At 50.6% G+C, this 25,638-nt stretch overlaps 2 protein-coding genes, 1 long non-coding RNA gene and 3 other non-coding genes across 8 annotated transcripts; 4 read left to right on the forward strand and 2 right to left on the reverse strand.

Annotated features, from left to right (window-relative positions):
* The first annotated feature begins 1,855 nt into the window (after positions 1-1,855).
* Positions 1,856-6,674, forward strand: LOC113193970 (uncharacterized). Of its 3 annotated transcripts, none has more exons than XR_003302210.2 (6): positions 1,856-1,942; positions 2,678-2,856; positions 3,181-3,266; positions 4,800-4,906; positions 5,033-5,078; positions 6,267-6,674. It is a non-coding gene; the product is annotated as an uncharacterized LOC113193970 (long non-coding RNA). The 3 variants fall into 3 exon arrangements; XR_003302209.2 differs by having other exon boundaries at positions 4,817-4,906; XR_003302211.2 differs by having other exon boundaries at positions 1,868-1,956; positions 4,817-4,906.
* Positions 3,033-3,110, forward strand: LOC113194010 (small nucleolar RNA R38). Its single transcript, XR_003302222.1, has one exon. It is a non-coding gene; the product is annotated as a small nucleolar RNA R38 (small nucleolar RNA).
* On the forward strand, positions 4,599-4,682 carry LOC113194009 (small nucleolar RNA R38). The gene has a single exon (XR_003302221.1). It is a non-coding gene; the product is annotated as a small nucleolar RNA R38 (small nucleolar RNA).
* LOC113194008 (small nucleolar RNA R38) lies at positions 5,142-5,214 on the forward strand. Its single transcript, XR_003302220.1, has one exon. It is a non-coding gene; the product is annotated as a small nucleolar RNA R38 (small nucleolar RNA).
* An 81-nt stretch (positions 6,675-6,755) lies between the features above and the next one.
* On the reverse strand, positions 6,756-23,672 carry St6galnac2 (ST6 N-acetylgalactosaminide alpha-2,6-sialyltransferase 2). The gene is made up of 9 exons (XM_026404845.2): positions 23,473-23,672; positions 19,891-19,951; positions 15,836-16,010; positions 15,110-15,278; positions 14,637-14,775; positions 12,648-12,751; positions 10,792-10,875; positions 9,362-9,461; positions 6,756-8,529 (listed from the first exon to the last, which is right to left on the reverse strand). The coding sequence occupies exons 1-9, from the start codon at positions 23,595-23,597 to the stop codon at positions 8,362-8,364; spliced, it is 1,125 nt and encodes a 374-aa protein (XP_026260630.1). The 5' UTR covers positions 23,598-23,672; the 3' UTR covers positions 6,756-8,361.
* On the reverse strand, positions 10,876-11,739 carry LOC144255833 (testis-specific serine/proline-rich protein). Its single transcript, XM_077800812.1, has one exon. It carries the CDS (start codon positions 11,737-11,739, stop codon positions 10,876-10,878), a length of 864 nt encoding a protein of 287 aa, XP_077656938.1.
* Positions 23,673-25,638: the final 1,966 nt, after the last annotated feature.

The following is a 25,638-nucleotide window of genomic DNA, read 5'->3' on the forward strand; positions in this document are numbered from 1 at the left end:
CAACACATTCATGGTGCAGAACAGCTGGGACTCTTGACTCTTCCAGTTAGTAGTGTGAATTTGGGGCAAGTTACCTCATGCTTCTGTTTCCTCATCTGTACAACAGGATAGTGAGAAGTATTTCACAGTGCAACTGTAAGGATTAAATGAGTTAGTACACATAAAGACCTTGATGTAGTGAATGCATCCAGTAAACACTATAAAGTTTCAAAACTACCAGTATTGCAGCTAGGGATGTGGCTCAAGTGGTAGCGTGCCTGTCTGGCATGAGCGCGGGGCTGGGTTCGATCCTCAGCACCACATACAAATAAAAAAGATGTGTGTCTGCTGAAAACTAAACAATAAATATTAAAAATTCTCTCTCTTTAAAAAAAAAAAAACAACTACCAGTATTGCCTGAGGCAGATCACTTGACCACTAGTTTCACAAGCAGCTTTTGGCAAAAACGATTCTCCCTGCAAGTTTCACATGAAAGGAACTTAGTTTGCAGGGAGAGAACACATTCTTCCTTTCAGTAATAAACAAAATAATTTGTCTTCAAGGGTAAGATGGAGAAACCAAAAGGCCAAAATTTCTGCCAGGATGAGTTAAAAATCATTGTTTGTTAGTATGAGCAAGAGCAACTGAACACTGTATTCAGTATTATGAGGAAATTAAAAAAGAAAAAAAAAGATTAGCCAGTATTGTGAGGAAATTAAAAAGAAAAAAAAAAAAAAAGATTAGCCAGGCGAGGTAACACACACCTGTAATTTCAGCAATTTGGGAGGCTGAGACGGGAAGATTGCAAGTTCCAGGCCAGCCTCAGCAATTTAAGGAGAGGCTCAGCAACTTAGACATTGTCTCAAACAACTAGAAGGAGGAGGAGGATGTAAGAGGAGAAAGAGGATGATGAAGATGATGACTAGGGAGGTAGCTCAGTGGTAAAGCACCCCTGGGTTCAATTCCTAGTACCGCTGCCCACCCCCACCGCCTGAAAAAAAAAATGAAAAAAAAATTAAAAGATACTTCTCCCTCCCTTTAAGAACTTAGAATCAAATAACAGAGGTAGACAAATACATACTGTAATTTGAAAATTACCACCTACAGAACAAAATAGTCAAGGCTAAATGCTATAGAGATGATTGCTAACAGGTCCATAAGAACGGGATGAGGAAAATGCATAAAGATTTCTGGGGTCTTGCAAATTCAAACTCATTTCCAAATAGGCATAAATTCTGGCCCTAACTCCAGGGCTCCATCTGCCCTAGTCAAACATGAAACCGCGTGCCAGGCGCAGAGGGCCCCGACTCAGGAGGCTGAGGCAGAAGGATCGCAGCCTGGACAACTTAGCAAGCCCCTGTTCCAAGATTTAGAAAAAGCCAGGGTGGTTGACTGAAAAGGACACCAGACCAGAGGGTGTTACGACGTTATGCTCTTTTCATAGTAATCTGAGGCTTTCCGTCTCCCCTCGCGGAGTCCAGGCCATCCCCCGCGCCAGGCCTCGCCCCACGGACCACCCTAAACGCCCCCCCTCCGCCCCACGACACAGTCCGCGGCGCCAGGAGAAATGCAATGCGGCCGGGCCTCGTCGTCCTTCTCGGTCCTGCCCTCGAACTTCCGGCGCCTCCCCAGCCTCGGCCCGGGACCGCTAGTGCACGGCACAGCTCAGCAACCTCCACCTTTGCCACCCGACCGCGGGGCCCGCCAGGGACCAGGCTTCCTAGCCAGCGCCCTCTGCTGCCCCTCGTGGCGGCCTCCGTCTTACCGCGGCTCGGTCGGCGACGCGAGAACGACATTTCCCATCCGCCTCCCTTAATCTCGCGAGAGCTCCGGCGAGACCGCCGGGGAGAGTTGCGCGCAGGCGCGGTCTCGCGTTCTTTCAGCGATCGGCCGCGTGTCTGGGAAGCATGGCGCCACGGTGGGGTGCAGCACCGCTGAGCAGCCTTACAGGCTTTGGGTGATGGTATGGTTGCCGAGGTGGGAAAACGGGGCTTTCTTCAACATGGGGGTAGCACTGAGAGGCGAAGTGGCGACCATCAGCCCGGCCTCCCTCTCACAGAGTGGTGGTAGGGTTGAGGTTCTGTACGAGGAAATGCTTCCCAAACGGCGAGAAATTGGGAAAGAAGAGAGCTGAACCCCGTTTTTGGCGTCGCAGGGTTCCTCCTGGGAGAGGGAGGTCCTTGCAGTTTGCGCGACCCCGTGCGTCCACTTTCGTGCTGAGCACGCGCGCCCGGGGGCCCTGGGCCTGTCGGGCTCGCTGTCCACCTGTGGACAGGTTAGGCCCGGGGCCAGGCTAGGCGCGTGGCACTGCAGTATTCGGCCTCGGGAGTGTGAGCGCGGGAATGCACCCTTGGCGTGAAAGCCTTGAGAACACCCAGGCAGTCGTTTTTATTTACTAATGGTAGTGAAAGGGATTGTAGACTTTGGAAATCTGGTAATACTATTTTTTTCTTACCAGTACCAGGGATTGAACCCAGAGGGATTTACTATTGAGCTACATTATTCTAGCTTTTTTTATTCACTCGTTTTCAAATTTTGAGACGGGATCTTGCCAAGTCGCAGAAACTGACCCGAATTTGCCATCCTACTGCCTTAACACCGCCCCACCCGCCTCCTTCGCTGGGATTAGGGTTGTGCGCCATCGCGCCTGGCTGGAAATCTAGTTTTGATAAGGAAACTTTGTTTCCATTTCTGAAAGCCTTTCTCTAGCTTCTGGGGAGATGAGAAGCAGAGCTGCAGGTTGCAGTTTAAAAGTAACGGAACCGCAAAATGAGAAAAGATGGATGCAAGCAGGTCCTGGGGGTGGTCACCAGAAAGCAGAGATGGCGTGATGTTCCGGCACATCCACCTCATAAGTTGTTCCAAGTTAAGTTGAATGTGAGTACAGGGTGATTAAAGTCCCTTTACAGTAGAAATGGGGAGGGTCTGTGCTACTGTAATATGAGGCCACTAGGTGTCACTGTTTGAAGGCAACATGGATGGCATTGTGTATGGGGATGAAACAGACTTGGAAAATAAGTTTTGGTTGCTGGGATTTAGGAATCTGTTACTGGTTGAGCTGAGGAGGACATAAGTTATCCCTGGCTGAAGTGACATCTTTTGTGAAGAGTTCTGACTTAACTGAGGCTCAGCTTTTTGAAAATAAATGCCTGAAGGTAGTTTCTGTTAGAATGAACTATGACATCCTTATTTCTCTTTTAGATCCATGGTATTGGCTGTGGACTTGTGAAACCCATCATCTTAAAATATTGACCTTAAGAATTTTTGTGATGAAATTTCTGTAAATGGTAAGATTTTAGCTTTGATAGAATTGCACAGGTTATGGTCCCCTTTAAGTACTTACTGGCCTTTTGGATTTGGGGATGTGGGAGTCTTCCAGGATTGTAGTTGCCCAGACAAGGGAAATAGTATGAAATTCTTTCTGCTTGATGATGATGATGATGATTATTATTATTGCCTAAAATTCTCAGAAATGGTATTTGTATTAACAACCTGTATGAGGTAGACTCCTCCATAACACAATCTGCTGCTGAGTAAATAAACAGGCTTAGGGAGTTCTGTCCAAAGTTAAAAACCATTTCATTTATTTATATGTGGTGCTGAGAATTGAACCCAGTGTCTCACACGTGCTAGCAAGCGCTCTACCACTGAGCTAAAACCCCAGCCCCATAACTATTTTTTGAGTTAGTTGTATCTTGGACTCTCAACTGAGGATGGAGGGTGAACCAAGTGTCTGGTGGATGCTGCTAACTGTCCTACAAAGCATAGACAGCACCTATAAGAACTTCCACCTGAAATGTCAGTAGAGTTAAGATTGAGAAACTGTTAGATTAACTAGAGGTCTGGGCTCCAGTCTTGGCTTGATACCAAATAAAAGCACTATGGCGCTTCTTTTAAAACGGGGTTAATGGTTTTCAAACCTGGTTGTATGTCAAAACCACCTACATAGTGTTAGAATGTACACATCTGGGCCCCACACCAGCCATGGATGAGAATGACTCTAGAGGGTGTCCCAAGAGTCATATGTAGCCAGTCCCAGAGCAGGTGTGTAGGAACAGTTAGATGCTCTGATCTGCTTTGAGCTCAAGGATTTTATTACAGCAAGATTATAGTGATGGCTATTTTTAAGTAGCTTGTGGGGCAGATGTCTAATCCTCTATCTTAAAAAACTGAAAGCCACATGCTTGTTCTGCAGGATAGTTTTGTACATGCAGATGGATGAAGGAGAAATGACCTTGTGTAGTATTGTCATCTCGTGGCAGTAGGTGCTGTTTATGCAACTGGTCCTCAATAGGCTAGTTGAAAGGATGAGTGATCTGCACCTACTAGGCATTTTACTGATGTCCTAGAGAGACAATTGAATGTTGCCTCTTGTTCAGCTGTGAAGCACTCTGCTTAAGTCTTTTTATAAGGCTAGGAGTTGTCATTGAGCCAGGTCTAGGACACTGGCTGCATCCAGACACCAAATACTAAAAATTTTTGCCATGGAAGGAAAGCATACTCTAATAAAGTAGACAAAATTGATGGATAGCTCTCATGAGGGAAGTAAAGCACGACTTAATAAGAAATCATTGACGTGTGCTCTGGTGGGCAGTACTGTGGGCTAGCAGATTGGTGAGCTGAGTTCATGATGATGTCAAGTTATCCCTGTCTGAAGGCAAGGAAAGGCCTTTCTGTGTGGAATGTGGATATCTGAAACTCAGCTTTGCAAGTTTGCCTTATGAGAAGTTCGTGATTTTAAAGAGAACTACTTTAGAGGTACTCTGTTTATATCTTCTTCAGTAGTTTTCTTTTTCTTTTTTTTTTTTCATTTTTTCCAGTTTCTCTTCCTCACCAGGTGCAATCTCTGCTTCCGTTGGAAAAGGACCCTCTAGCAGCCACATTGTGGCAGGCACCATGGACCTGAACCTCAAGTGGAATCTCTCATGTAAGCAGAGAAGTCCTGCTGCACATGCTTGGGTGAAGGGTTAGCTCTTTTTGTCTCCCCTGCCCTGGACTTGGGAAGGTGCTAAGTAGCAGGGAGTCTTTAACATACTTTTGTTTTCATTGCTAGGTGTCTACTCAGCAAGGTTACTAACTGTAAACTGCTTTACCAGAAGGCAAGTAAAACAGTTCTTCTCCTGTTTGTAAATTATTTATCTTATGTGTTCCTAAGAAGCCTCACAAGCCTATGATGGTTAGTTATCCCTGTCTGAAAATCTCAATTGAGGGAAAATAATCTATTCTGAGGCTTAAGGTGTGGCTCCATGTTCCAGTAGTAGTTCAGGCTTTACAAGGATCAAATCAAGTGGACAGTGCAGGGTGTTATGTGTGCCCTGCTGAGACTCCAGTCTACAGATCAGATGTTCAGACTAAAGGTCTAGTTGCCCTGTTAATGTCTGTCCCTTTCAGTGATAGCTCTGAAGGCACAGGCTCTGTGAGACTACAGAAATGGGCAAGGACTTACTGTGAAGGAGAAGAGTGCCTACCACATATTTCAAGGAAATGAATGTGCCCTTTGAAACTGAAACTGGAATGTAAAATATATGCCAGCTTGTGGCAGTGAGAATGCTTAATTACTGACCTTGCCTCTGTAGCAGTGTCCTGACATTTAGGAAAGAAGAGTGCCATGGCCCTGGCAGAACTGTTGGTTTCCTTTGCTTTGTTAACACCACCAGGGAGCCCTTCTTCCTGTAGCTGAGATTCTGTCTGGATGGCATGGCTGGCACTGGGCCACTGCTTGGGCAGCAGAGGTTGGCACATGAGCAAGAAAAAAGCAAAGTGGAACTGTGGGGGTGATTCTTTGTTTCCTTTTAAATGCCAGGCTTGAAGTGGACCCAGATTTTCTCTTCTGTTGAAACTGGAGAGCTGATCTTTAAGGTCACATTTTTGTTTAGTTACCAGGGCAGTCTTGATTGGGGTGAGATTTAACAAGCCTGAAAACTGGCCCCAGCTGCTTACAGCCTGCCAAGTAAAGTGAAGGAGTGGGTCAGCAGGTGGGAAGATCCACATTGTTATCATCTGCTTCCAGGTGGCTCGCTCAACCAACCTGGGTAAACCTTGAGATTCAGAGGGAGTTGGATGCAAATATCCCTGCTGTTTAGTGGGAGTCTTTTCTGGCCACCCCCCTTAGATACTGGCTCCTTAAAATGAGTCCTTTAGAATCTCACCAGCCTGCTCCCCCAGTATACATATGCCCAATACATAATGGCTAGAACAAATCCTCTTAGACTGTTTGCCTTTTGCTTTTAATGTTTGGTTGTGACGCACTTAGTTGGCTGTTTACTGGAAATTGTTCTGTTTTACAGGTTATCTCCCGGTGGTGCCAGATGGGATCTGCACAGCCCTGCTTCTGCTAATGCCTGAGTTAATCCCACCCAACTAGAATCATAAGAATTTTTTTGGATTTCATCCTCAAAAATAGCCAAGGAATTTGAGTGACTGAGATCACCATCACCACTTTTAGCAGCTAGTGAAGTTGGGGTATAACTATAAAAATATCTGAACTTTAGTTTAGGTGGTCTGAGTATAGTCTCATGTATAGGTGGTACTTCGGTGATTGTAAACTGAAATTGTTAATGTGCATACATTGTTGTAGGAAGCTAAGGGAAACAATGCTTGTCCTCAAAAAGCATTTCTTAGTGGATTTCTTGTGAAGTCATTGTTTTATTTAAACTTTTGAAGCACAATTAAAGGTTCTGTTTTGTTGTATTTTTTATTCACTAGCAATGTGGATTTCAGATTGAGACACAAAGAACATTATTTGTTCTATGATTCAAGAGAACATTCTTAGGAGTTTCACAGAATAAGAATTTGATCTTTTTTTTCTATATTTGTACCTGCTAAAGTGATGATATACTGCTTGTATTGCTACCCACAAACATTGCTTTCTTTTACCTTAAATCTAATAAAGCACTGATAAAGGTATTACTGGCATCTAGAGAGGGTCGGTGGGCACGGGGAAAGTACTATAATCTTGGGTGTCAGGGCAGTGCTAGGTTACCAAGCTAATCAGATTAGTGGTAGTGATCATCACTAGGTCACTGTAAGACACCAGAATGGATTGTGACTGTCAGGGTACCTTATATATTCCCCCGTTTGACTTCCTTCCAAACCAAGTATTCTGTCAAAGGATCATACCACTCTCCTGGAGGTAAGGTCACCCAGGAGGCTTTGTCCTGATCCCAGTAACTGAAACGTTGTTTCCCTCTAGTCTAAGTCCTGGGCTCCAAACAGTGGTAGCTGCCTTGTAACTAAAGCCCACCACCTGTCAATTGTGTTGATCAGATGTCTGCATTACTGAATGCTATTGTGTGTGGTGACCGAGTTCTTCATCCCTCTTGAGAGAATAAAATCAAGCTCCCAAAACCGTAGAAACCTGGCCTTGGTGGATTGGCCAGTGTAGGCAGTGGCTACCTTGGGAAGTTGCCAGCATTTGCTGGCAACAGCTCTTGCTCCATGTGCAGCGCAGCCTACTGATCTAAAGCCACTAGTTTGTGTCCAGTATCAGGGCTTGGTTAGGGGCTATTGGGTGAGACTTAAAATCACTTAAATGCCCATAAAATTATGAAACTGCCTATGAGCTAGATAGGTTCAAATTTATTGAAGCCATGATGTGAGGATGAGGTTTCATCACCAGTAGTGTCATCCTGTTGGTGACAGGATCCTCAGCATTGGTGGCGGTGGCAGGCAGGCTTCTGTGCAGTTGACCCCCATCAAACACCAGTATCTCCTGTTCTTGGACTCTGGTAAACTTCGTGCTGAACACCAGCATCTTCTGTACTTTCTCTACCAACCCCCAGCACAAGACAAAATGGTCATTTATGCAGTTAACCTAGTCTTGAGTTTTACTTTTGCCTTTTGCTCTTATACTTTATCAGGGGGCAGAAAAATCATGGTCTCAGGTGCTTGAGATGTCCTCAGTTGAGTGACTTTGGTGTTTGGGTATGACATGCCATTAGGGGTGAGTTGGGGCTGGGATTGTGTGTTTGCCCGCTTGTCTGGCTTGATCTTGGTTACTGATGGATCCTGAATGGCATCATTGATCTAAGTCTGTTGGCTCTTGCTTAGCTCCAAGGTGTGCCTGCCTCTTGCTGGTAAGGGTCACTGATGTTGGGAATGTTGTCTTCAATTTTGAAATAAATCCAGCAAAGCAGTCTGCTTTCCTTTAACCAAACTGGGATGTGTAAGACCCAGAGGGTTTTCCTTTAGATGGTAAGATAGGGTGCCCTCCCTTTTAGTAACAGTCATGAGTTCACCTCAGTATCTTCTGTTGGGAAGTAGAGGATCAGGGGGGAGTGAACCCCCTTCTCAAAGGTTGAAAAAAAGGGGGGAGGGCTTTTGGCCACTTGTGGGTACCAGGGTCACAGCCCTGCAAGAAGCAGAAGACTTTGTGCTTTGGGATCAGCGCTGGTACAGCCAAAGGATGCCAGCCTTATGTAGGTCTCTCCACAGAACGGCTTCCAGGGGCAGATCATGGTTTGCATAGAATATCAGTGGCTTCTTTACTCGTTCGAAATAGTGGTCAGAATATTTCTGGTAGTTCTTTGTGATGAATCCATAGGCACTGACCTGGATAAAACCATTATTGAGTTAGTATTTGTTGATGCTTGGAGGTGTATGAACTCAGAAAGGTCTGCTCTGTGCCCACACAGGTGCATAGGTGCAGATGCAAGTAAATACAGCTCACAGGGGCACTTTTTTCTTACACATTCTAACCCCAGCATTAACACCTCAAGATAAGTTATCCCCCTGAACAAGCAAGGAAGTGGAGACATGTCTCCCTCCACTCACTTAAGGCAAAGCTGGGTTTGAAACTTTGGTGTGACTAAAGCCATGATCTTCAAGTTCAGGCTGATTCAGGAATTAATAGTGACTGCAATCAAGAGACTTCTATATTAAAATAGGGAAAATATGTGGGACCAGAGTGGAGTTTGGCCTCTAGCCTTTGTACTGGCTTTACCAGGGTCTTGAAAACTGCTCAGCCTCTGCCGTTCCAACGACATCTCATCAGGAACATTTACTCCATGACTTCAGTATGTTTATGTGTGGGACACTGAGCCTGCTCACCTGTCCCATGTCAGTTCCAGCATGTCCCCACAAGAGGACCTCCTGGTTGAGAAGATTCTGCTTTCAGAAGAGCAGCGTGATTTAATGTGAAAGAAGTGCTGGGGCAGGTGGCTGCACGGTTCAAGGCAAAGCTGGCTCAGGCCCTTCCTGGGGAGGACCCTGGGGAGCAGGTGTGCAAGCAGGTTGATCGTGCCACTCCTGCACTGGGGAATCCTTTCACTGTGGGATGGCGGCCTGGAGTCCCTATCTAGGTGGTCAGGTCTCAGGGAAGGACTATTGGGAGTCAATACTGAGTTCTGCTCAAATCTCTGCTCTGTGGCCTCAGGCTCCTTACCTGGTCACAAGTATGCAAAGCTGTCAGCAGCATGAGGGCCCCAGTACTGGGCATATATAGGTCTCCGAAGTTTGTGTTAATCAATTTTGATTTCAAAAACCTGCAAACAAAAAGGTATTAAAACCCGAGAAACATTCAACTGTTTGTCTGTTAGCTTCAGATTGCACCACTAACTATACTGCACAGCTACCCATTCAAACAAGTAAACAACATATGGTCCTTCTACCCAATCAGTTCCCCATTTGGGGAAAAAGCCAAGTAAATTCCAAAATTCAAGGATCTCATGGCAGGAGTTGGGAAGATGAGAAAGGAAACTCAGGTAGGATATTTCCGCCTTTCTCCACTGGCAACACCTTATTTCCACTCCTATTGTTAGGTAACCACAAAGCCTAGGACTTTAGCAGCCTATTCATTTAGTGTGAGCCCTTTCTCTACCCCACATCTTGATCACTCAGGAATGAGTGAGGTGGGAGCTCAGATCCTGGGTCTGGACTCACTGGTGTGCTGGTGCCCACACTCATATGACCTGCAGAATGGGCATATAACTGCTGTGGTTTCTGTGGGGCTCCCCAGATGCACTTGGCTACCCTTCTCCACTCTGTCCTGGGATGCTTGCCTCTGGGCTACTTCAGGGTTTCTCAACTATGGCACCATTGACATTTATGGCATAGTCCCACCACCTCCTGCTCTGGGTACTGGGAATTGAACCCAGGGGTGCTTAATCACTGAGTTACCCGCACCCAGCCTTTTATTTTATTTTGAGAAGTTGCTAAGGCTCACTGAACTTGCCATCCTCCTGCTTCACCCTCCCTCAGCCTTGGGAGACGCTGGGATCACAGGCAGTGCACCAGCCTGCCTGGCTGGGTAGTTCTTGTTGCAGGGGCCATTCTGTGCACCTCCTGTTCAGCAGCAGCCCTGGCCTCTACCCACTAATGGCACTCACCTGACCCCCCTCCTGTGATAGACAAGAATGTCTTCAGACAGGACCAAGTACTCACCCTACCCCACCCTCTGTTGAGAACTACTGGGAGGAGAGAGGGACAGAAGGAGATCAGGCCCTTTCTTCCCCAGATTCCTCCAGTGGTGGCTTTCAGCTGGCTGGGTTTGGGGCTAGAAGTGATGGCACTGTTTCTAATACCCCCTACCTCTGCACAGCTGGCTCCTGGGTATAGGGCCTGTGCCTTTGTGTGAGGGTCCCTGGGAAATAAACTTCCTGGGCTTATCCTGAGTTTTCTGCCATTGCCTGTCGACTGACTGCTCCATCAAGGTAGCAAGCAAAGGACTAGTGCCGTGGCAAAGTGCTTGGCACTGCGGGGCCCTCAGCACTCTGCGGGGGAGTTGGGGAGCACCGACTGCCTGGACCCCTCACCCGAGGTAGGTGTGGCCGAGGAAATGGAGCTGGTGTTCCGCCCGTCCCCCCATCCCCGTACCTCTTTGTCAGGTAGCTGATGAATTCTGGGTGCAGTAGTTTGAATTTACTGGCAGAGGCTTCCGGTCCAAAATAGGTGTGAGGCCTAGGACCCACGATAGAAGTGGACAGAGCGCCCGGAACCGTCGAAGGGCAAGGGGGAGAGCGAGGGGAAGAAGGTGGAGCTGAGGTTCCGGCGCTGGGAGCGGTAGTAGGGCCGGGGCTGCGAGTAGTAGCGCGAGAAGGGGGTGTAGAAGGTGGCGGGCAGCACGGTGGGCACCACGTGCGGCTTCCCTCGCAGCAGCACCTCGGTGGGCGGGGAGTAGGAGAGCGAGCTGGGCGGGATGAAGAGCGAGGGCGGCGTGGGGTAGGTGCAGGTGGTCTGCGGCGGGAGCGGGGGCGGCGGCAGCAGCGGCAGGTAGAAGGAGTCGGGCATGGGCGGGGGCTCCCGGGCCTGGGTGCAGGGGAAGGTGCAGGGGAAGCACTGGTTCTGGGGGAGCGGTGATGTCGGCGGCTGGAAGAAGGAGGCCTCGTTGAGGAAGCGGGGCACGTAGGGAGCGATGCAGGACGGGATGCTCGGGGCCGAGGGCCCGATGTAGGAGGACGAGGGCACCGGGCTTTGGTAGGGGGACTTGCCCACCGGCACCGAGGGGGTCAGGGAAGGGTTTCTAGAGAGGGACTTAAAGCCAGACAGGGAGGGGGATTTGGAGGCCGGTGGAGTCCGGACCACATGTTGGATGTGAGGACTCGGGGTCAGGGAGGAAGTCCGGGAAGAGGGCTGAGAGGTGTTTGGGGTGGCAGGGTGAGAGGGTGGGCGGGAGGAAGACCCCCGGGTGGGGGAGGCAGGGGGGAGTGAGCCTGCCGGGCTGGGGTAGGGCTGCTGACTGGAAGGGAGGACAATGTGGTTGGAGCGGGACTGGGAGGGGGATTGGGTTGGGGATGGATTGGGGGTGTGGGAGGGGGAGCTCATTGGTGTTGGGGAGGCTTATGTCCACCTGATGTCCCTGGGGCAGCCCCCCCAAAGAGCCCAGTCCCGTTGGTGTCACAGAGCCCATCCTGGTGGCCAATAGCAACAGGGGGAGCAATTGTTGGGTAACACAAGGGGGTGGGGGAGGGCCTGGACACAGGACCCCGACAGATGCCAGACTGGCCCTTGTGATTTGACCCAGAAAGGCCCCTCAAAATGTGCTCTTTGGGGAGTGGGTGAAATGTCCAGAGGGCACTGTGAGAGGGGACTGCTCATGTCTCAGTGGTAGCACAGGTTTCTAAGCAACTGATTTCAGGAGAAGACACTGGGCAGTGCCGGGAGCAGGTGTTGACCCGGGCCAGGACACGGTCCACAAGAGCTGGGCGCAGCCCACTGCCTTGGAAGGTGGGAGAGGGAAGACAGTGTGTCCTGGCTTGTCACCTGTCAGGACACTGCCTGAGGAGCCTGTGCTCTGGGCTTCTTGGGAGGGTGCCCACCCACCAGGATGGCCTCTACCTAGTCTTCAGAACAGTGTTCTCAACGGGTCCTCAGAACCAGCTGAGGAAAGGCCTCTGCCACTGTGGCCTGTGGCCTTGAGCAGCTGACAGCTGGACTGGTGATAGAGACCATGGCCTAAAGCAAGGAGCCAGGCCTGCTCTCTCCATTCAGAGAAACTGCCCCTGGAGCCAGTAGGAGACCAATAGGGTCACCTGGGTGTCCTGCAGGTAGTCAGCACAGTTCCTCAGCACTGAATCACATTCAATGTCTGAGGATTGTTGAGTTCTTGGGATTTCCCTGTTGCCCTTCACCCAGTGACCGGCTCCACTGTGGCCCCAGAAACATGGAGTGACCACTCAGCATGACCCGCCCCCTACACCACAGCCTCACACCACTACCATGTGGCTGCTCACCTGTCCCCTTTGTCAGGGCCCTCTGGGACAGACACACCCAGGATGGCTGATCTCAGCATCAGGTAGTCACGGATGCTTGAGGGGATGAAGATATAGCGCAGGTCCTATTAGGGCAACAGGGATAAGGCCACATTCAGCTTCTGCTTGGAGTGAACTGCCCTCCAAACTGCCCTCCACACAGTCTCGCCACCAGAGCTGCTGAGGAGTTTCCTAACAGGCCTTTCTTCTTACTCTGAGGGACTGTGGTTGTTTCAATGTAGGTTCAGGTCTTTGACACCCTTCCCTAGAAGGGTGAAGACCAATTGTTGTCCCCAAACACTATTTTTTTTTTTTTTGCAATACCACTGAGCTATACTCCCAGCTCTTGTTAAATTTTATTTTGAGACAGTCTATGTTGCTCAGGCTGGCTCAAATTTGCTGTCCTCCTGCCTCAGCCTCCCAAGTAGCTGGGATTGTGGGTGTGCACCTCTGCACCCAGCTCCCTGGAGTAGGGGCTGGACTTAGGGACTAGTGTACAGAATTTTGCTGTTAAATGGAAAGTGGAATATGATAATATATGACTTTGAAGACTAGGTCATAAAGGTGCTGGGGCTCCTTGCTCTCTTTTAGATGATACTCTGAGGGAAATTAGCTGCTAGGTCATGGGAACTCTTGAGTGGCTTATAGAGGGGTGCAAGTCTCAAGGACCTTTGAGGGAAGAACCATCCTGACTCCAGCCCCAGTCAAGCCATAAGATGACAACAACCCATTGCCTGAAAGACTGAGCCAGAACCGCTCTAATAAGCCACTCTCAGATTCCCCACCCATTGAAACAGTGAGATAATAAATGTTGTTTAAGGTGTTGGTGTCATTCATTATACAGCAATAAATAACTGATGCAGGTATTATGGCCATACCAGAAATCTGCCCCATTTTTTCCGTTATTAGCAATGAAAGGTTCTATTAGGGGAATTCAGTGCATCCATAGTATGGGAAGGACCCTCCTGAATGCTTTAGTCAGAGAAGGTTCTGGAAACCAGTTTCAGAGAAACTGCCCCTGGAGCCAGTAGGAGACCCATAGGGTCACGTGGGTGTCCAGCAGGTAGTCAACGCAGTTCCTCAACTCTGAGTCATATTCAGTGTCTGAGGATTGTTGAGTTCTTGGGATTTCCCTGTTGCCCTTCACCCAGTGACCAGCTTCTGCAATACAGAACCTCTTTCCTGGGATCTGCATGTGGCACCCAGATTGTCTGAGGCAGGACGCATAAAGTCAGGACACCTGAGTGTGGCTGAGACAATCTGGATGCTGTCACTAGCTGTGACCTGTGACCTGGGGCATGTTTCTTGGTCTCTCTGAACCTCGGTTTCCTACACAGAGCTGTTGTGAGAATTTGAGAGGTCACATTGTCATTCTTTTGGTGGGTCCTATGGGGACGTGGAAACAATCCTAGTCCTGTAGTCCAAGAGGCCTAGGTTTTGATAATTCTAGCTGGGTGACAGTGGACATGTTCCTGAAACTCAGAGTCTGAGTTTTGCCATTTGGAAATAGGTATGATGATCCCACTTGAGGCTGCAATGACGTCTGTGTCTATGTCCTGGGCGCCAAAGAGGTGTTCAATAGATACTCTTCTACTGGACCGCGCCATGACGTGGTGATCCCCCCAGAAGATATGAGTTCTGGGGTGGGCAGTCTGGATTTGAATTCTGGCCTACTGCCCACTTGCTGAATGAAAGGAAACCAAGTCTCAATTTTCTCACCAGTAAAGTGAGGCAGTGTAAAAGTTGATGTGGTATCTGTCAACTGCCTGGCACATCATCGGCCTTCAGTAAATATTAGTCTGACCAGATCTGCCTTGACCTTTAATGGCTACACCTTGGGCAGCCAAGATCCTGGCACTACCTCTCCAGCCACTGGACTGGGGTCTGAAAGTCCTTAGTCCCATCCCACCAACAGGCCCAGGAACATGGCACCCACTGTTCATCTCACGGCATGGCCATCAGAGGCCTCACCTGTCCTTGTGGCACAGAAGTGAAGCCCAGGTTCTGGTAGGAGATGAGGGAGTTCTTCATGGTGTTCACAGTGAAACCATAGAAGGAAGTCTTGGTGCCCACATCTTGCTCAAAGCCTTTGATCACTGCTCCATTGAGTCTGGCCAGAACGGAGGACATCAGTGTCATCGTGGTCACACCATGCTATCTGCTTTCCTTCCAGCTCTGCCTCCCCTATCCTCTCCCCCTACTTCTGTGTAGACACTCCCTTTGCCCAGGGCAACATCTGTGTGCAGGGGTCCTGGGAGCGGGCACACTGGCCTGGTGGCCCCTGGCTCCCAGGTCCTCCTGGACAGCGTACCCACGCTCTGTCTTCAGGTCTGTGGGGTCTGTGCCTGTCTACCCATCATCACTGCCGAGCTGTCTCGGGGGTGCTGCCTGGGCTCTCCACCCAGCTCTGCTGTCCCAGCCCTTCCAGGCCCCTGCCCTCATACCTGAACACGTAGTCATGGGCATCAATTTGCAGACCCTGACGGGACCCGTTCAGAATGCCTCCATTACCCACCACGGCACAGCGAATGCAGTCTGGGGAGGGGCCCCCCGAGGCGGCAAACAGTCTTTCGTTCTCTGAGCTGTTCAGAAGGCTCAGGGTAGAGGCGATGGCTGTGCATGAAGACAAGGGGGAGCCATGGAGTCATGGGGGCCTCTCCTGGCCTTGCTCCCCAGAGGCCTGGCCCCAGCCCCTCCCCAGAGGCACAAAGGGTGGGCGGAGAATGGGGGGGGGGTCAGTGAGGGAGAGAACTAAGAGAAGGGTGAAGGGAAGGAGGCTCTGCTGGGCCTTCAGTGGCCTCAAGAGCAAGTGAATCTGAAGTGGACTGGGGGCAGCTCTGATGTGGAGGGGCTCGGGGCCTGAGGGAAGTGGTTTCTGAGCAGCAACCCTGAGTGGGCTGATGGGGCCCCTTTGGCCTCTGTCCTCAACCTCTGTTGGACCCGAATACTTGGTGCCAGGGAGAGCCCAGGGTGGCGAGGACTGCCAGGCGGGGCACTCCAGCCCTCTGCTGAGCCCTGGGTGCTTGGAGGAAGGAAGGAGATGAGGTCGGTGTCACACAGCTGGGGTCTCAGGGGAGAACGCAGATCACTGAGGGAGTGGGGCCTGGCCCACCCCAGGGCCAGCAGGAGGAAGCAGGGGAGGCAGGGAAGAGGCAGGCGGTAGCAGGTACTTTGGTGTGAGAGTCCCTGCCAGCCATAGGGGCCCTTCTGCTGACTCAGGTTGTCCCAGAGCTCTGGGGTGAAGAGGCCCCCCCACAGCAGCACTGGAGTGGAGAGATCAAACAGTTTCCGGAAGCGTTGGTGCCTCAGAATGGCCAGGTCAAGCGGGTGTGGGCAGGGCCGGCTCTGTGGGTGAGAAGATAAGAAGGCTGAGCCCCAGGAGGAAGGGGCCTGGGTGGGTGGGTGGCCTCCAGGAGAGCTGCAGGGATGAGCGCCCTTCCCCTCCAGACTGGGGCCACCCGGATCTGCTCATTGAAATGGCCTCTGGTCCAGCCGCCTGGTGAGGGTCAGAGAAAATTCTGGATTTAGCCTGCCACCCCTTCCTCTCCCAGACACCACATCTCCATGCTCTGCCGGGTCTGGCCTCCCACTCCTTCGCCCCAGACCTGGGCAAACATTGGGCACTTTCCAGTGCCCTGACAGTATGACCTGCCCCTTCAGTGGAGGAGTTGGGCCCCGGCTTTGGAATCCATCAGCCTGGTCCAAATCCTGTCTCTGGCAGGACTCCCTGTAGGACTCTTGTGTGAAAGGGGAGATTTGTAACTACCTTTCTTCCCATTGGTGTTTATGTTCCACTCATTTACCGCCCCCCCCCCATAGTTCATGTCCATCTAGAACCTTAATATGTGCCCTTATTTGGAACTAGGTAATCAAAGGTGTCATTAAAGACGAGGCCATCTAGGGCTGGGGATGTTGTTCAGGGGTAGAGCATTTGCCTAACGTGCTTTAGGCCCAGAGTTCAATCCCCAGGACCATCCCCACCCCCGCAAAACAAAACAAAAACAAAAACAAAACTGAGGCCAATATGTGATTTGTTGGGCTCTGAATCCAACAGTGAGCCTCCTCATAAGGAGGCCTGTGAAGACACGGGAACAACATGTCATGACAGCGGGTGGAAGGTGCAGCTCCCGGACCACCAGAGCGGGAGAGCCCGGGGAGCTTGCCTTAGAGCCTTCGGGGTAGCATGGCCCTGCTAAGACTTTGATTTGGATTTCTGGCCTCCAGACCTCTTGGAGAATCAATTTCTGTTGTTTGAAGCCACCCAGTCTGTTGTCACTTGTCCCCGACAGTAACAGGAAATGAACACAACACCTCTAAGGGAGAGTGTGGAAGCCTGTCCACAGCATTGGGATCCAGGAGCTGTGGCTGGGCTGGGCTGCGTTAATGGGGCTCCCTGATGGGAGGACGGCAAGAGGTAGCTGCACTGTCACCCCACTGCTACCGCAGTGCAGCAACTCTTAACCACGTCTTACGAAACTGTGCAACTGAACCACAGTGCTTAGGGAGATGGAGTGAGCGGCCCAATACTTGGACACGCCATTGACATGAAACCAAAGACAGGGACCCGAGAAAGACAGGAGCCTGCATTGTTGAGTGACACATAACTACGAACCCAAAATGGCACTTTTCCTTGAAACAGACTTGAGGTTTGCTTGTGGAAGTGGTGTCCGAAGGGTAGCAGCTTGTGGGTGTGAAATGGAGGGAGGGGGGGTTATCTGAAATTGGAAGGGAAGTTGTAATACCGTGTGTGGGGTCAGCCCATAACACATGACAGGAAGCTGACAGATAGCTCAAGGGTGAGTGTGGGTGCACTTTTTGTGTGTCTTTGTGTGGCCTGGTTCAGTTGGGTGTGATTTTCTACTTAGTGTTCTCACTGGCAAAATTACTCATAAGCAAATGCAAAATTTGTGTGATGCTCAAGTTGTTGTCTATATGCAATCCAATCCTTTCTTTTTTCTTTTTCTTTTCTTTTTTTTTTTTTTTTTTGTACCAGGTATTGAACCCAGCAGTACTTTACCATTGAACCACATCCTCAGCACTCTTTCTTTCTTTCTTTCTTTCTTTTTTTGGAGACAGGATCTCATTAGGGATTTGCTAAATTGCTGAGGCTGCCCTGGAACCGGCATTCCCCCTACTTCAGCCTCCCAAGTCCCTGGGATTCTACGAGTGCATTACCACAATAGCTAACATATCCATCTTGTTGGCACAACTTCACATTTTCAAAGAGGCATTATAGCAGAACTGACTATAATAATTTCACAATCTAATTTGTCATAAAGGTGTTTTGGGGGGCCTCTCTTTTTTGTGGCACTGGGGGTTGAACCCAGGGCTGCTCTACCACGAGCTACACCAGCCTCACCACATCTCTGGTTTTTTTGAGACAAGGTCTCACAAAGTTGCCCAGTTTGGACTCAAATTTATGATCCTGTTGCCTCAGCCTTCCAAGCTCCTGGGATGGCAGGGGTGTGCCACCCTTTGTTTCATAGGGGCCCTCTTTACAGCCCCAGAGGAGAGTTTTCGGGTCTCTACATCAGCAAAGCCTGGGTTCCCTTGGGTAGCTGGCTCACTTTTACCCCTCGGACGTGGTGGCAAGGTCTTCTTAGCTCTGGCCACCAGAAAGCTCAGAGCCAGGTACCTGGCCCGTCTCTCCCACCTTGTAGCATTGCCTTATTTTTCTACATTTACTTTTCCTTTGGGCTTCTCCTCATTTTATTTGATTTTGTTTTTGTCTCAGACATGGATTCAGCTTGCCATGACTGCAGCCATCTTGGGATGGAACTGCCATTATTGCCCCTGAATAGCCCTAGTTTTTCCTGCATTATTTCCCAGCAGACCCTAAGCAGATAATAACACTGGAATTGTATGTGGAGCTTTATAACGTGGACCCTGGCTCCAGGGATGCACTTGACTATTTGAAATTATCTCAAGATAAACCAGATCCGTTCCAGCTGGATAAAGTCACTTTTGGTCTAACCCAGAAATATGCCTGTCTTTCTGGACTCAAATTTCAGGGTCATATGCAGGTCTTGCTGCTGCACAGGACCACACCCTGATAAACTGCATTCTGTGGAATCCTGGATCTGTCTGCCTCTTTTTGGTTTCATGGCCCTTTGGGGTCCTCAAACAGTAGGACCCATTTTTTTCTGGAACACCTTGTTATATGTATTCAGAAACCACCTCAAACCCTTTGTTTTAAACCAGGTGGGGACATGTATTAATTAGCATCATGTAATTCCAGGTAGAAAGGACTTTGGAAAATTTAAAGACAACCTAGTTCAAGTACTCATACAATATGTAGGGTCTCTCTTCACCTGATGGTCACATGGCCATTGGCCTCTGTTCTTAATGCCCCCCTCCCAGTCAGCTGCCCAGGACCACTTGCTCTGTCTCTGAACATCTTGGCTGTCACTTACCTCTTGTATGCCGGGAAGTCTCTTTCCCTGTGGCCTCCTCAATCAGTCTCCCGGGCACTGAAAACAACTTTACAGTGCCTCACTCATGCTAGGTGGGCACTCTACCACTGAGAACTTCACAGATAGAAACCTCCCAGATCAACTGCCACAACCAGCCCTGGGTGGCAGGGTGGAACAGGGCCAGCTTCTGGGGTCAGATCTGGACTTGGTCCCAGTACCACCTCTTGCCCCCTGAGGGATCCTGAGCAAGCCACTTAACTTCTCTGTGCCACAGTCTGCTCACCTGGGAGAGTTACCTTCCAGGGTTGCCGAGAGGTTTAAGTCAGAGGAGGCAGGTAACGTGCCAAGCAGCTCATGGGGACCTGTGGTCCATGGTGGCCATTACTTAGGACTATGGAGCAGGGCCCTCTAAGTTCTCAGATCCTCTACCGAGCATGAACATCTTCTCAGAGCTTGGAGTTGACTCCATGGTGAATAGTTTAGATGTGACTTAAAGTCAGTAGGTATTTCCAGGATCAGTGTAAAATCCACCTGAAGTTTTATGGTGACATTTTAAGATTCCTAAGAACTTTTCATCTGGATACACCCCAAGCGCGCTTATTTATTCACCCTTTTCTGTTGCTGGGGTACAGGACACCCTACTGGTTAGGTTACAGACACCCCAATGGGTGGATGCTCAGCTTTGTGCTGGTGGAGAGCCAGAGAGCCAGGCCCAGGAATCTCCTGAGAATGTTCTAGTTTGTTCTTCTTTCCCCTCCTCCCTGAGAACCTGAGAATGCTTAAAAGTGCCCCTGGGGAGGTGATCACTGTACCTTTGTGTTCCCAGAACGCCTTGCCTTGGATTGGAAGAATGCTTGGTGAGGCAGGATGTCCCTGTGGGAGAGGGCAGAAGTAAAGCAGAGGCCCAGGTCAGCCGTGGCATCAGATCTGACCTACCCCTTGAAAGCTTCCAGATGGATTCCTGACAGAGTGTCAGGGTCCAAAAAGTATATTCTTTTCACCCTTTTCCCACACTCTCATTCTTGCTCATATCTCCCTCTTTGGGCACACAAAATACTGTCACTTGATTGTGTTCTGCCTAGCTACATAAACCCAGAAATTAGGTCCCTCAGTGAATGGCAAAAATGTGGGGTCTATAGGAACAGTGAGATGGTGGTTAAAGTATGAAAATAGAAAATAGGAAAGATTGTCTCTAGAATTGGGACCATCTGAGGGGTCCCCTGCCAAAGCCCGGGAGGCGGGCAGTAGGTCTAAGATGATGGGATCCCTTCAACCTTCTGTAGCACTGTCCTGGTGAAGTGCCGGACTCAGAAGCCTGACCTCCCAGGTTGTATCCTGCTCTACCACTTGCAGTCTCAGGCAGTTACTGAACGTCTTGGAACCTGTCTTCATATCTGTGCAACAAGGAGGATCACGTTGAGCTCATCTGATTGTTGGGTCCAAAGAAAGTCTAGGTTATCACATATGAAAAATGCCTTCTAAATACCAGCCATTGTTACCTAAAGGACCTTGTGCCAGCCTCTCTCTTAGTGTCCCTTCTGGAGAGAGGAAAGGAGCTGATGTTACTCCCAATTCCCAGGCATGAGGTGGCCCCAATAGCAGGGCAGAGGGAAAACTGGAAGGAAGGAATAGGGTCCACCATAAGCCCATTCAAAAGGGTGGTCATGCTACCCCTGCCCCCAGCAACCAGAAAAGAGCAGGTGGCAGAGGACTTGGGATTGGCAGTGTGCAAGGGGAAAATCGAAAAACCTCTTGTAGGTGCTGAGACAGCCGACCACTCCGGAATCTGGGATCTGCCTCCCTTTGGTTTCCCAGGTTTCCTGAAAGACCCTCGAGTGACAGCTCAGAAAAGGCAGAGATGATTCCCCCCTCTGCTGTCCCTTTTCCCCCTGGAACTGGTCCCCTGTTCAGCCACATGAATAAGGTGACCCCTTTGAGAAAGGGCCAGGATACAGTGCTCAACCGGGGCTGCCTAGGGAGCCCAGTCCCCAAATTCTGATCTGATTGATTGCACCCACATTCCAGGTGACTCTAATGTGCCTCCAGTTTTGAGAACCAGATGGAGATACTGCTGAACAGGGCAGACTTGAGACAGGTGGGAGAGAGGTGCTAGGGTGGGGGGACTGGTGAACATGGGGATCCCCCCACCTCCATTCAGTTTTGCTGCCCTGAACTCTCCCAGCCTCTGTTCTACTCCTCCCGCTCAGGAATCCAAGTGCTTCCAGCTGCCTGCCTGGGCTGCCTGGAAGGGAAAGGGAAAGGGGATGAGCCACTCATGCCCCTCTGGGAAGTTTTACCAGCTGAAAGAGAAATAAGGTCAATGGGTTTTTTTGTTATTGTTGTTGTTGTTGTTGTTGTTTTGTACCAGAGATTGAACCCCGGGGTGCTTAACCACTGAACCACACCCCAAGTCCTTTTTGTTTTTATTTTGAGATAAGTCTGGCTAAATTGCTGAGGCTGGCTTTGAACTTGCAATCCTCCTGCCTCAGCCTTCTCAGCTGCTGGGATTACAGGCATGTGCCACTGCACCCGGCTCATTGTAGCCTGTTTTTCAAAAAACTAAATTTACTCAACTTAGGTCATATTGCTATTAATCGGGGGGGCCCTAAAATGTCCTTTCTTTTGCAAAATAATGTTGACAATAGATGGTAACTGGAAATCCTGTGTAGATCCTCACCCCCTCCTTCATAAATATATATATATATATATATATATATATATATATATATATATATATATATATATATAAAACAGGCCTAGAAATCCTCATGCCTGGGAACCACTGAACTAGATTCTTCCCAGCTGCATTCCTCTCAAGATGCACTCAGAGCTCCCTCCTTCATTCCAGAGACCCTGTCCCAGTCAATCTTCCTGGACTGTCCCCTGTAGCCAGGAAAGTCCCACCGCAGTCCTAGTTGCAGAAGGTCACACAGCTCACTGGCTGTCCCCCTCCCATGCTGCTTCCCCCTTGGGCTAAAATATCCACCACCTCCATGAGAATGAGTCCTGACCAGTCCCCTGGGATTTGTTACAACACATCCATCACCAAGAAGCAAAGAATGGGCAGGTTTTTGAGTCATACTAGATTGTAGATTTTGAAAGGAAGAACGTGTGTGTGCGCTGCTGGGGGTTGGACTCAGTGGAGCTTTGCCACCAGCCCTTTTTATTTTTATTTTGAGACAGGGTGTCACTAAGTTGCCCGGGCTGGCCTCAAAATTGTGATCCTCCTGCCTCAGCCTCTGGAGCCTTGGGATTACAAGCCTGCACCACAGTGCTTGGCAAGGAGAATAATCTTAAAACAAAGAATTTAAAAGGGGCTTTATTGAAGCATAATGGAGATACAATAAAACTCATATTTAAAGATATATTGGGTGCTTTTAAAGGATGTTAGTGACCTCAGGTCCCACTAGAGCACCCTTCCATCTAAGAGGGGTGGACTCGTAATAATTCGCAAGAGTGCTTCATATTATTTGGAACTTGGATGTGTCCTTTGACCTTGTCCCCTGGAAGCAGATATTTTGTTTCCATCTCACTGTGCCTGCAGTAAGGTGTGCTGAGGAGTGCCGATGCACTGAAATGGAAAGCCTGCCAAAGCCTCTAGGTGAGGCTCCGGTGCTCTTTGGCCTCCCAAACCCAGACTCCACTGCGGCTTGGTCTGCCCACCAGAAGTAAAACTAAATCCTTTTGAGACTTCTCTAGTAACTGGAACCCGGTCCTGCTAATGGCAGACTCTCAGGTTTCTCCTCGTGGGGCGCAAATGAAATGAAAGGTGCCTGGGCAAGCAGGAGGGGGACCCGCGCAGGAGGAGGCGCAGGTGGGGATTCAGATGCACCCAGAAGCGGCCTTTGTTCCCGGGGGAGTCCAGGTGCCGCTTATCCAGAAATAAACAGCCGCGCAGCCAGGCCGGGAGGGAGGGGCGCCTGGCGCCAGCAGAGTAGAGACCAGAACCAACAGTCGACCTGCCTGAGGATCCCGGCAAAGGTGGAAGCCAGGAGAGCTGGGTTCCGGCCTCAGAAGTGGAGTCTGAAAATGGGTGACGTTTCGGAGAGTTGCCTACACATAAGAAACTCTTTTTCTCAGACTCGGGTGTTTCAGCCAAACTTAGACAATAAAGTGTTTTAAATCGGGCACAGAGGGAATCAACCCAGAGTGCAGGAACGGTCGTCCGTGACTTTCAGACCCCGGCAGAGGCCGCGGGGTCGAGGCAGCGCGAGGTTAGCTCTGGATGGAGGCTCTGGGGACAAAGGGGCGAGGCGGAGTCCCCGCCGTGAGCCACCCCGCGGGGTAGACGCGGAGGACGGGTTGAAGGCTGCGGGCGGCCGGAGAGCCCTGTGCGGGGCGCCCTCCCGCTCCCTGCTCGCCCCCTGCGCCCCTGGGTCAGCCGGCAGCCCTACCTGGCTCGGGACTGGGACCCCGGGAACCGCTCCACCGGCCAGGAGTACAGGACGAGGAGGATCCCCGCGCAGGCGGCTGCGAGCAGGAGCAGCAGCCAGAAGGGCTGGCCGCGCGGGGGCCTCATGCAGCCCCGCCTGGTGGGCGCCGAGTCCTCGGCCCTCCGCGCTCCGGCCTGCCGCTGTCCCGTGCCCAGCGGAGAGGCCGGGGTGGGCCGGGCCGGACTCGCGGAGGCGACCGCCCCGCCTCTCCCCGCCCTGCCCACCCGGTGCGGCCGCCGCGCCTCCCCGCCCAGAAGCTCCCCTGTTCCCCAGCCAGGCCGCCGGAGGAGGTCGCCGCACTCTTGGGGACTGGGCTACGGTGCTGGTCCCGGGAGGCTGGAATGTCGCCACCGGCGCTGAGTCGCGCGCTCCCCTCCAGGGCTGCCCTCTGCCTCCGGGAGATGGACAACTGACACCCCCCTCACCGTGGACCCACCTAGCGGGGTCACACAGGGCTCTTCCCCCTCCTGGACAAGAGCTGGAGAGCCTTGTGCCGTGGGCAGTTGGGGTGAAGGGACACGTCGCCTCCTGTGGTTTGGCTGCGCACTGCGCGCTGGGAGACCCTGGCTCTGGCTCCAGGCTTCTTGATGCCAGAGGCGATTGGAAGGCAGCCGGGGAAGCACCTTCTGGCCTCTCTTTGGTAGGACCACCAGACACGTGGATTTGGATCCTGGCGCCTCATGTCCTCCTAGAACTACAGGGAGGATCCAGTTCACCAAAGGAGCTGGAGAGGGGAGGGGGGATTGGAGAAGAAACCCCCACAGCTAGACTGGGTTGGAGGTGGAGAGGGAGGGAGGGAGCCCGCTGAGGGGGATACATGGTGGTGGAGGTGTGTGGGGTTGGTGGAACCGTCATCCTCATATTTGGTGACTATCCAGATAAGTCAGGCCCCTGAGCGCACTGCGTTCCTTTTACAAAGGGAAACCAAACTGGAGAGCTTGGCAGCGTAGAGGTCCAGCTGGGCTCCAGCACCACCTGGAAGGGCACCTTGAGCTCTGGAAGCAGAGCCCTCCTTGTCGGTGGTCAGTAGGTCTGGTGATCACGCACAGCCAGGCTTTTCTCTTATCCTAAGGCTGCTGAGCAGAGTGAGGCGCTTCTACTCCCCTGCTGATGGGTGGGCACTGCTTGGAATTCATGGATTCCAGTCTTTCATTTCCACCTCCATGGTCTTTATGTGTCCATATCCCTGTGCGTATATTATTCATCTCTCAGTCACAGCATGCTCCCATTTCCTCTGTGCTTAATAAGAATCAGACCTCTCTTTCTCCTCCCTCTCATTAAGAGGCTCACCACCTACTTCATAAAGAAAAGAGGAATCACTGTTTCTTCAGCTTTCCATCTTCAAACCCACAAACGCCATCTAGACTTTTCCTGCATAAAGGAAGGTGGTGCTTTCCTCCATGTGCGGTTGATCCCCCGTCTGTGTTAATGACTGGGGTCTACCTTCAACCCCCAACAGCAGTACCCCCTCAGACCAAAGCTTCCTGTCCATCCACCTCAAGTTCTCACTTCTGTTGTCTTTGGCTTCCCAAGCCCTCTACCGTCACCGGTCAGTTCCTTTGGGAAGAGATTAGGGCCTTTCTGTTTTGTAGATTGCTTCTTTCCCCAGGCAAAATTTCTGAGCTAGGGTTTGTGCTTTTATCTGAGCAACAGTCCTGTTTTAGGATTGGAATGCGAGGTGGAAAGGAAACAGGAGTTCTCAGCTGTCCTCTCTTGGGATGGAACCATGACCTTATAATGGTATCCTCTGTGATCTCATGCCCCAGCGTCTCCATTCAGTGAGTAGGGGCTGGGCCGAAGAAGAGGAGAGTCCTTACCTCTTGGCCAGTCCTAAGTCCTTGCCCTTGACTTAGCCTCAGCAACAGGTAACCGGGAGCAGCATGAGAAATGCTGAAGTCCTGCCCCTCCCAGGAAGAAAGTCCTCCGACTGGGACCTGGGGAGAGGGGAGAGGGGGCCTCTTGTCTTTGGTTGTTCCAATCTGGAGCAGAGTTTCCATCTCACAGAGCTGGGAGCAGGGAGAGAGAGGGCAGTTCAAGGTTGGTGTTTGGTTCACATACCACAGACTCTTATCATAGTTTAATAGATTTTCTTGCACAGATACTTCTTTGTTTGCTGAGTACCCTAAG

This window comes from Urocitellus parryii, chromosome 7 (genome assembly GCF_045843805.1).
Source record: "Urocitellus parryii isolate mUroPar1 chromosome 7, mUroPar1.hap1, whole genome shotgun sequence".
In the NCBI taxonomy this organism is placed as follows: domain Eukaryota; kingdom Metazoa; phylum Chordata; class Mammalia; order Rodentia; family Sciuridae; genus Urocitellus; species Urocitellus parryii.

Excerpts from the sequence above, each read along its gene's own strand:
- LOC144255833 (XM_077800812.1), bottom strand. The coding sequence starts at position 11,739 with ATGAGCTCCCCCTCCCACACCCCCAATCCATCCCCAACCCAATCCCCC.
- St6galnac2 (XM_026404845.2), bottom strand. The coding sequence starts at position 23,597 with ATGAGGCCCCCGCGCGGCCAGCCCTTCTGGCTGCTGCTCCTGCTCGCA. Across the intron at positions 19,952-23,472 it reads GGGTCCCAGTCCCGAGCCAG|GGACATCCTGCCTCACCAAG; the intron begins GTAGGGCTGCCG and ends CCTCTCCCACAG. Across the intron at positions 8,530-9,361 it reads CTTTGCATACTTGTGACCAG|GTCAGTGCCTATGGATTCAT; the intron begins GTAAGGAGCCTG and ends GGTTTTATCCAG.